This window comes from Ctenopharyngodon idella, chromosome 5 (genome assembly GCF_019924925.1).
Source record: "Ctenopharyngodon idella isolate HZGC_01 chromosome 5, HZGC01, whole genome shotgun sequence".
Classification (NCBI taxonomy): Eukaryota; Metazoa; Chordata; class Actinopteri; order Cypriniformes; family Xenocyprididae; genus Ctenopharyngodon; species Ctenopharyngodon idella.
Window position 1 is genome coordinate 41,085,502 of NC_067224.1, and position 11,161 is coordinate 41,096,662.

At 38.1% G+C, this 11,161-nt stretch overlaps 1 protein-coding gene across 1 annotated transcript; it reads left to right on the top strand.

Annotated features, from left to right (window-relative positions):
- The first annotated feature begins 267 nt into the window (after positions 1-267).
- areg (amphiregulin) lies at positions 268-9,386 on the top strand. Its single transcript, XM_051892770.1, has 6 exons — positions 268-392; positions 3,978-4,151; positions 5,719-5,938; positions 6,072-6,230; positions 8,563-8,657; positions 8,843-9,386. The coding sequence occupies exons 1-5, from the start codon at positions 353-355 to the stop codon at positions 8,648-8,650; spliced, it is 681 nt and encodes a 226-aa protein (XP_051748730.1). The 5' UTR covers positions 268-352; the 3' UTR covers positions 8,651-8,657; positions 8,843-9,386.
- Positions 9,387-11,161: the final 1,775 nt, after the last annotated feature.

Genomic DNA, 11,161 nt, shown 5'->3' on the forward strand with positions numbered 1-11,161 from the left:
TTCGGACGTAAACACGGAAGCTGTCACTGTGCTTACTGCGTCACCTGCGTAAGGATAATGACAGTGAAGAGAAGAGTTTGTTGAATAAAGTCCTCATTTTTGTTTTGTTTTTGAGCACAAAATGTATTCTCATATCAAATAATGACTTCTGTATGAATGACCATTGGATGAATTCTACAAATGGACTCTCGTCAATCATTTACCTTACAAAAGGCGCCTACAAACACGCACTAACACAAACACACACATTATCTCTGTGTGTGTGAAGGGGAAACCTCCCTATAAAAGCTCCTCCTGGATGATAAGTACATGACAAACAGAAACTCAACACGGAATTCAGCTGTCAGCTGCCATGAACCTACAGCGCCTCTCCTCTCTGCTGCTCTGTGTCGGTGAGTTTTGTTTTCTCCATCCTATTCTTGACCTGTCAACCTAAGGGCCAACACAGTAATGGAAAACTAAAATTGTGATTTCCAGATCTGAAAAACTCCAGTGCTTAAAAATAAATTAAATCATAAAATGTTATCTTTTGTTTGTGTGTGTGAATATATGTTTTAATTATGCTCTAGAATTGATAGCAAATTCTATAAAATAATTTTTAACATCCTTGTTCATTAATGAGAAAGTAACAAGTGGGAAAATCATGAGAAAGCAGGTGAAATTTGCAACATATTCTCTTCCATGCTCAGTGTAAATCTTTTGCATTTGCTTTTTTATTTATTTTTTTTACTGAATTTCAATTTCACTTTGACAATTGACAAAAGACAATTGACGTGACTCTAGGATAGTAAACTTCCTTCAAAACTAGCTTGAACTCTCTAGCTGAATGAAGTACAGATATTGTGTTTACGTCTCCAGACAGACTGGGCTGTGGGAAATTGATTCGGCTTGTAGTAACATGCCTCTGAATAGCTGTGAGCTCCGGCTTTTCCCATATAGGTGTATGCCAAAACGCCACACAGTTTAAATCTCAGCTGTCTGTTGTCATGTTCAGCGTCACAAAGCACTTATTGTTCATTGCAAAGGACAGAGGATTAGGGCGTCACACTGCTGTCTTAAATATATATTTAGCTTTCCGAAATAACGTTAGAAAGGTCATCCCGGCACACAATAATAGGTGTGTGTGTGTTTCTAGGAGAGGAATTTCTTTGACAATTAAACGTAGGATTCCAGTCTGTAGGAGTGTTCAGATCAAATGCGTTTACTCACACATTCTCCGTGCAGACTTGTTTGACTGCAGCAGTCGCCAGATCATGCCTGTGATAGAAGGGCACATACGCCACTTTCTGTCGTTGAATGTCGTTGAATTACCAAATATCAAAGTATTTATTAGAAAAATCAAGTTTAAATTGTAAAACAGTTAAGGTAGGGTGGGCAATTTTTTATATAAATACTTTTTGTTATACTGTTTGAAACTCTTATCACATCCTGATAGCAATCAATAATAGAAGTGGTTTAAACATGTACATATATCTTCTGTGGAAGTCTCAGGACCAAAAATTCGGTCCGAATGCAATGATATGAATGTCCTACCTGCCTGTCAACATGTATTTCCATACCTCCACGCACCCTGCTCTGCTCGCGCAGACATCACACGTCATCAGTGCATTCAATAAGGCTATGCAGAGTTGTAGACAGACAGTCACTGAGAACCACAAACAAACAGCAGCCGCCTTTTACAGTTCCTCCTGAACCAAAACAATGAGCTTATGCCATGTCATAACCGTAATTCTTCCCAGAGCTGTTCACGTCCTCAGACTCGAATTTATGCGTTTCTATCTCAACACTATCAACGCCGAAATGAATCTGCAGCAGTCAGGTGGTACAATTAAGAGCTCTGGAAGTTGTTTAAGTTTATTATTATTGTAATGTTATGTGCTTTAAGCCATGAGGTAACTTAACGCCGTCTCTAGTCTTGTGATGCTTTGCAGACTCTGCTGTGCGCGTTCATGTGTTTTGGAGGAGGCGTGACTTTGGAGAGCACTGAGAAGGGAGGGTGGGATCTTATGCTTTCAAAGCTAGCTTGCTATTGCTAGCCTCTCCGAAAATTGCCTACCCTACCTTTAATATAGTGTGGTTTTTTTAACCCTCATCCTCTGCTCCCGTACTTATATATATATAAAAAAAAGAGTCCCTCGCACGGGTCAAAATGACCCGAAGCCCTAAAATTATACTTTTTTTTGTCCAGAAAGCTTATATCATTTAATTTTGAATTTTTTTTTCTATTTTTAATGCAATTTTTTTTGTAGATTTTTAATTTTTAATTTCATTTACCTTTAAATTACTTAATTTTATCAATAAATAATAATTTAAGCACATTCTTTCAACTTAAATTCAACATAACTCACCATTTCATGCATAACCCTGTTAGTTCAGCTCAAAATATCTCATATTGGGTGACTCTGTGACTGTGATATTTTATGACTCTTGCCGCTAGATGGCCTTATAGTCTATATGGAGCAAATGAGCTGTTCCCTTTTTACCATTTTATTTGTGTGGGGGGTAGGGGTGTTCTACATTGTAAATGTGTTCAAATCTAACCACTTCATATCTGCGTGCAGTCTGCATTGTGACATTAAATTTTATTTTAAAAAACTGAAACAAAAAGAGAAAAACATTGCCCCCATTATATGACCCCCAATAATGTGTGTATGTACGTGTGTGTGTGTGTGTGTGTGTATGCATGTGAGTGTGTTCTGCATTTGGGATGTTCTATAGTCTCATGCCTTCATTTGTGTGTGTGGTTGTTCTGGATTGTGCCAGATATTTTATATTTTTTTGACAAATTAAAAAAAAATTCCTTACATTCCATTCATTCCAATGCGGGTCCAAATTGACCCGCGAGGGACTCTTTTGTTACTATTTTTATTACAACCAAATAAAATCCGCAAATCCAGTGAATTTTTGTGTGTGTGTGTGTGTATTCCAAATTCAAGTGCGACAAAAGTCCTAAGGTCTTGGACAACTCCGATGAACACTCAATTTTTTAAATCTTTTTAAAAATTCATTTCGGGTCAAAATGACCCGAGGAGAGGATAGCAATATGTTAATAGTTAATGCGATGGAGAATAGAATATGTGCAGAATAAAATGGCACGCAAAAAATACAATTATTGTTCGATAGACTGGATCAATTTATTAACATTTATTGCCACACACCCAGGGTTGGTGAAATGTATTCCTGCAATTTTCAATGGCACATTCGATTACTAAGCTAAGAGGAAATCAAATGGTTCCTACGTACTAGTTACTTGTCTTTTTGCACATTATTCCGAATAAAAACATGTCTTTGTAATCTTTCATCAAAACTACCCCACCTATGCAACAACGTTACCATGGATGCTTAAGCTTCAGCCAACAGATGCTGGCTGTGTTTCAGGTTGGGAGTAGTCCTCCATGTTCACATCAGGTCTGACTCCATTCTGCATTATTACGCCCACTTGTCTTGATCCCAATCAATTCCTGATGGATAAAACCAAGTCCCAGCCTACATTTTTTCCAGCTGAATATCTTGTTTCACTCTAGAAATTGACTGTACACTGTACAAATGATTTTTCGAATCTGTAAATACAACAGATTTTTAGGTAACAGGTGTCCAAACAAGAAAAGGAGACTCTAATTTTGTATTGTAGTTGCAGCAGGTGCAATGTTACCTCACATAACCTCAAGTTTTCCACTCGCTTATGTCTTTCACTGTCATATTTTCTCTCACACACATACACAGCTAGTTTGCTCAGTACAATATAGGCTACATGGGGTGTTTACAGGATGACTCAACATCAACCGCAACTTTAGCAGATTAACCTCTCTTTATATTCGCTAATTGAGGTTAACGTGTCATTGTGTTATAATGAAGCCTTTGATCCTGTTATTATTTGCAAACTGGGCCGAAACAGCATTCCTCACAATATAAGATGTTACTACATTTCTACTGTGATATAACAGGCTGTGATTCATTGCGTGTGTGTCTGTGTCCAGCTTGCAGTGCAGTTTTCACTATAAGAACAGCAGCCACTCACACAGCTGCACTGGATCATGTGACCATGATGTCATCATCAGGGGAGGGGCTTCAGAGTGCCGTGGGTGAAGATTTGGAATCTGATGACGATCAGGATCCATCAGGAATGTTCAATGATCCATCTTTGTTTAAAGGTATATTATCTAACTTTTTTTGTTCAAAAAACTTATAAAAAAAAGTGTTTATATTTTAGACCTGTCGGGTAGGTTTTCGCGGGAAATTGCGTACATACGTCACTCGCCCGTGCGCGTCTCGTCATACCCGTAAATAGAGAAAAGTTGCTCGGCATAGGTTAGTTGTCAGAACGAGCGAGAACGCGACAGAGCTTGTAATAAAACTTGTAAAGCATTATCTATTGTGAAGGGTCATTTCATTATGGTTGTTCTAGTGCTGTGCTGGAAGTGTCTATTAATGGGTATAGATACAGTAATGTCTTCAGCAGCTAGTCAGCTTGAGATCCTTTCCATCTGGTTCTCTTAAGCCTAATAGTGTATGTTAGGGATAACCATATTCATTCGCACAGTCACACCACTCTGCGCTCGCAACCACCAGCCATAAGGCGCGCGGATCTGACTTTGACCGGGAACGGGCTGGGGGAATGGGTCAGGGAGCATGGAGGTTCGCCCAAACTTTGCCAACTTGGACTTAGTCGTTGCATGAGGTTTTGATTTTTAACTGCTAGATGGCCAAAAATTAGTAAAGGTACTCTCACAAACTTGTCCACTTGTGAAAATCTCCCACAGATGTCAATTTTTCTTAGATTAAGCTAATTATAATTACTACCTGAACTAATACCATTTGGGATTTTATCTATGAACCACAAAGGTTAAAGTCCATTATTTTATCCCTTAAAACTCATCTTTATTCACCAAAATGACATATTTAAAAGTTTTTTCCCGTGAAAAAAAATTCTTCATGCCTTAAAATAGCTGAATGTAACTCTACACCCTTGCCTCATTTAATATATGCGGATCAATGAATATGCTAATTAGCCCCGCCTCCACTCGCTCAGGGCAGCTCAGAGATCCACTCGGTCAACTTACTGAGGTAAACGCTGCACAGTGGTATCGCTCTTTACAGCGTCAGGCACATAATGGAAATTAATATAATTAGCATTTGCTTGACTGTTATCAAACAGCTAATAATGTGTTGCTAATGTTACACAAACCATTCCCGTTCGCCATCTCAGAGTCAGACAGCTGCCTTCTAACAATCAGTATCCTTACATATGCTTTGAACAACTCAGAACGTCAGTGGAAAGAGACATATAGTTCATCATAACATCATAATATACATCATAGACCCGCCATATTGATAAATCTACATGATTTTTCATAATAACAGAAAAATATACCGGGATAACCTGGGTTCTCTCGAGACTCCCCTGCGTGTTTACTGTTAATGATATGCTAAAGCCCGCCGGCACGTTGACGTGATTGGTTACAAGGTAGTTTGTGACGTCAGAAACACCAGCGATTTCAAAGCGTGGGTTTGAGACTGTCTTTTTTTCACTGCAGTTTTAAGAAGAAAATACTCAGCAATGGTGTTGACTTATGAATTTGCACATGGTTTGTCTTAAAGCATATTAAAAACACCACACAGACATATAAACAACATTAAAAACTTGATTTTCAAATGTAAAAATAAATAATAAATATTCTCACACACATCAAAGTCTCTCATGTATCTTATATCTTTCAGTAACCCAAGTCAGTAGAGACGAGCAGAATCAAAAGCGCTCTGGGCGCAAAAAGAACAAAGGACGAAAAAAGAATAAAATTATCACTCCTGTTCAGCCGAATCACACATCCAGTCACAGGAGCCACAGCACCACCGCTGACCCCTGCCTGACCTCTCACGTGGACTACTGCATCCACGGCCACTGCACATACCTGCACGGCCTGAGAGAGCCCGTCTGTGTGTGAGTGACACTCACCTGCATGCACACTACATAGAAACATCTCACACACATCTCAAAAGAGTTTATAATGAATGAAAATCAGGCAAATGTTGGATTCAGTTTGTGTAAAGGAATGAATATATGATTGTTTCAGATGTAAGAGGGGTTATGATGGAGAACGCTGTGGGATCCAGCTCCTTGAGACGTCTCGGGATGACAGCAGCACTGAAACGACCCACACCGCTCTCGTCATCATGGCTGTCGTCCTGTCGATCATCAGCTGCCTGGCCATCCTGCTTATGGTCTGCGTACAGTAAGTACCGTACAAAAAGGCATTACATTCAGAGTACGCTTGCTAAGTATTCAGTACACCCACACACACTCATTCATCTTTCACTCGCAAAACACGCCTATTGTGACAGCATTAATTTATACACCATCAGTTTGGACACACCTACTCATTCTATATCATTATTATTGTAAATCATACTAAGCCATCAAAACTATGAGATAACACAAATGGACCTATGGAAATTATGTAGCGACCAAAACGTGGGAAACAAATCTCTCTTATAGCCTGTTTGAGCCTCTGCTTTGTCTAGATTCCAGATTTGCTCATACTGGATATTCATAAACCAACTTTGCGAGGTGTAACTTGGGATGGTTTTGAAGGAGTTAACATGTATTCTGGACACTTTGATTTATTATTTTTTTTCTCCACTGTCCAGTTTTGTGAAGAAATTCATATGTAAGCACTATTTATATTTGTCTAATAAATTAATTTCAAGCATTTACGCGGAAGCCTGTGTATCAAAAGGTCTTTTATATGTAAGGAATGCAGTGACCCAGTTGTTACTATCATGATCAGGACCCCAACATGACAATATTACAGTGATAAAGTCCTCTGAGGTTATTTTCACTATACTACAATTGAGACACTAGATGGCGCCAGATGTATTACGTATAAAACAAGAGAGCGCTCATTTGCTATAAATAGTGGCGCAGGGATGGCGTCAAAACCCGGAAGACTAATATAGGGCAACAGTGCCCGCTCACTTTTTCAGTGGCGCTGGTTCCGGAAGTATATATATGCATGTATATATATATACAGTATTTTGAGAGTGTATAGGGAGATCTCAATTACGTCATTTGTGATGCTTCAAGGGAAAGGGCGGAGAGCTCTTTTTGCTTGTTTCGACTGATTGGTGGAATTTTCTGTACAGCATCACGGTTAATGTCGTTTTTCACCATGAATTCCACTGTTAAACACAGTTATTTTAAAAATAAGTTAAAATAATGCAGGCTGACGGCTTCACTTCAACAGAAGCAAATACTATTGATTAGCAACCTTGTAGCACAGGCTGTCTTTAAAGGTTTAAAAGTTACTGTTAAAAATCAGTTTCCCTATGGAGAAAATGAATGGAGTTTTTACTTCCAGAACCCGACTGTTGCACTCTTTTCACCCCTGGTTCCCTCAAGATTTTCCTATGGGGTTTCATAATAGGGTTTTTCAATTTATGAGTAAAATAAAGCCTGTGGTAAACATAGGTTGACGATACTTAGGCATTTTGTTCTACAACGTAAATTACATACATGACACACCTATACCGAAAATGCAAATTCTGAAGCAGTTATGTTTATTTTTGAATACTATGTTATTAATAAGTTACTAGATAAGAGCGTTTGGGGTACGAGTGTGTGCAGTTTATGTTGTACAGCCAAACGTCAAAGTATCCTCTCAAGTTATGTTTACAACAGGCCTTATTTTACTTAAAAAATTGAAAACCCCCATTATAAAACCCCATAGGAAAATCTCAAGGGAACCAGGTGCGATTAGTTTTGACACTTATACGATGTGGAATCGATATGCACATTGGGTCATATTTATGCTGAATTCAGAACCGCATACTAGCATTCTAGCTTGAATTAGGAAATCAAAATGCAGCCAAAGATAAATTATGAGAAACATAAATGATTAGTTCACCTCCCAAGTATTTAGTTCATTTTGACAGATGAACGAATCCTTCATGAACAATTCTGCAATTGACCAGTCAGATTTGATTTATTTATTTTTTTAAAGGGACCTATAATGGCCCTTTTACAAGATGTAATATAAGTATCTGGTGTCCCCAGAATGTGTCTGTAAAGTTTCAGCTTGTCAAATTTGCCCCTATTTGGGTGTGAGCAAAAACTGTGTTTTTGTGTGTGTCCCTTTAAATGCAAATTAGCTGCTGCTCCCGGCCCCCTTTCCGGAAGAGGGCGGAGCTTTAACAGCTTGCACTTCAGTTGCTCAACAACAACAACAAAGCTGGAGAATCTCACGCAGTGATTTCTGTAAAAGAAAATATCTCTCTTTGCATTGAACTTTGAGTGTCGTAACTTTGCAGATGTTGTTTATGCTCAAACAGCAACATTACACAATAACTAAAGTTAAAAAAGTGAAATCATATTCATAATCAAGGACCCCTTTAATGCAAATTCAACATACAAGAAGAAATAACAACATACAGTACAAATGTTCAAGCAAAGTACAATGGGAAGCGATTACATGAGTAATTAATAAGAGCTAAAAAGGAAGTAGATTTGAGTATTCTGGAGAACCGTGTACTAAATGTATTTTTTGTTGTTTTGTTTTTACATTCCAGCTATAGAACACATCACCGCTTTCAGGCAGCTTTCCTGACCTCCACTAACGAGAGAGAGAAACTAGAGAAGAAGAACATTATGGTGTGAAGAGAAAGTAAGACCAAGTCTTTATTTGTGGGTTGCTAAATATAAAATAGACTCAAAGCCACAATGTTATGGTTTCTCTATTATATTCTGGTCTCTAGGAATGGCTGTAGTCCCTTCTTAAATGTAGTAGACCACTAATAAAACATCTACAAACCCTTGTGTGTTGTTTATGGAAAATTGTTTTTGTTTCAGGTAGAAGTCACACTGATGTCACTGGTGTGGAGTGCGCTACAGATATATTGCACATAAGGTGCGTCCCAACTCGCGTACTTATGCACTATTCTATGCCTTTTTGTAGTATAAACAGTGTGAGTAGTGTGCATGCACTGAGAAGATACCAAAAAGACAAAGTCCACTTTAAATACCTGGATAATGCACTTAATTAACTGAAAATACAAAGTGTGAAATGTTGGAGACTTCATGCACTCGACTGTTGAAGCTTTAATTACGCAACGAAGGGGGAGGGGCATCAGACTCCAATGTTGAATGATAAAATAACCTTAAAGAAATCATACACTACTTGGTTAAGTACATAGTGCATAAGTACATAGTGTATAAGTGTATAGTGCGTCATTTGGGATGCAACTAGAATAATATAATAAACCCTATTGTAACTTATTGTTTGTACCTATTTATTAACAAATATAATTGCCTTAGTATTTGTCTATTTTGATAATAAAAAAGTAATGTTTATTTGATATGCGATATTTATGTACACATATGAAATAAAGGACACTCTCATAAGTTTTGTCTTTCAGTCTCCTTTTTTTTTCTTTTCTCTTTCTGTGAAGAAAACATTAAGAGTAATATAAGTTAGATCCAGAATATAGTGTCATCCGAAAAGCAGTCCAAAGATGTGCAGAATGGCAAAAAAATAAATAAATAAAAAATAAACAAAGTTTTAATTTCCAGAATTTAATTATTCCAGTGCAAGCTCCTTCCTGTGGGATCCCATGATTCAGGGCAATCCAGTGTTTACAGTAAGTTTTATGAGATAAAGAGACCTAGCCTGCATTGATGTCACAGTAGAATTCTGAATAGTCTTTTGAAGTCAACATGAAACCGAAGTTGCGATAGTGTTTCCTATTGTGACGTATATCTGAGTGAAATGGCTTCTTGAACAAGTAAAATTGTAGAATGGGACTTGGTTTTGTTCATGGGGAATTCAGTGGATGGTTGTGGTTTGCTATTGGTGGATCTCACTTAAGTGACAGGTTGCCCCGCCCTCACGCCAGTAAACACATCATCAGAGAAGACATGTCGCTGCAAAAGGGAGGGGAAGTTATTTTGATGAAAGATTACGAAGGCACATGAATTAAAAATATATATAAATCATTTATAATGCATACTGCAATATTCCATAAAAACAAGAATTGACCATTTTTATTTAATGGTGACTTTGATTAAGTAAGTAAAATGCCGATTATGCCCCTTTTCACAACATGTGAGTCAAGTCTCTGGTGTCCCCAGAATGTGTCTGTGAAGTTTCAGCTCAAAATACCCCACAGATCATTTATTATAGCTTGTCAAATTTGCCCCTGAGCAAAAACACACAGTTTTTGTGTGTGTCCCATTAAACGCAAATGAGCTGCTGCTCCCGGCCCCCTTTCCAGAAGTGGGCGGAGCTTTAACAGCTCACACTTCGGTTGCTCAACAACAACAAAGCTGGAGAATCTCACGCAGCCAAAATGAGGATTGTCAGTAACGGTGTTCAGCCTTACATTGTTCAAACCGGAGTCGGACACTGATGGAGAGACTCAGGAAGAAGTTACAACTTTTAGAATGAAACTGGACGTTTCTGAATGGTTAGTGAATAAATTTATGTAGTTACTCTGAAGTCAACTCATCGACTAGCATGTGCCGTCATGTTAATCTTTTGTGCAAATCCAGCGTTGAAATGACCCTCGTTTGTGAAGCAGTAAAATGATGGCAATATTTTGCAGCGCAACCATAAAGAAGAAGATGGAGGGTTGAGATCCTTCAGTTTTCTAAAATTGTTCTGTGTTCCGTTCGTGAAGCGAAGTAAGACCAGAATTACCAGACGAGCCACCAAAATGGAAAGGATTAATTCTGTTCCTTATACTTAAGGAGTATATGTCAATCTTTATATCTATGAGTATTAATTAACAGACGAAAGCAGACATCTGACGCAGTCATTGTTAGTACCTTAAGCCTGCTCAGGTGGAGTCTCTTAATGCCTCTCCCTGCAATTTTCTCCAAAGTCCAATTTCTTTCTCCCAATCATTTTTAATCCTTATGAGAGATGATGTTTCATAACATAATGGAAGATAATGTAATACAGAAATAAAAGCAGATCAAGAAAAATTGAGATTGTTTGATCAGCTTGGATCTCTTTGGTGTACAGGCAAAACAGGTTAACCTTGGGCAGATCAAGTGTAGATATGTTTACTCAAAGAGGCACAAACCAGGAGGAGAAGCCACGTTAATTAATGGTGAAACCACGGAAGGTATAACTAGAACTAAATCACTTGCCAACGTTCTCAGAAATTT

What these genes read in the sequence shown, in the direction of transcription:
- areg (XM_051892770.1), top strand. Translation starts at nt 353, where the DNA reads ATGAACCTACAGCGCCTCTCCTCTCTGCTGCTCTGTGTCG. An exon ending in CTCTCTGCTGCTCTGTGTCG is followed by an intron (nt 393 to 3,977) that starts GTGAGTTTTGTT and finishes GTCTGTGTCCAG; the next exon opens with CTTGCAGTGCAGTTTTCACT. An exon ending in TGATCCATCTTTGTTTAAAG is followed by an intron (nt 4,152 to 5,718) that starts GTATATTATCTA and finishes TATATCTTTCAG; the next exon opens with TAACCCAAGTCAGTAGAGAC.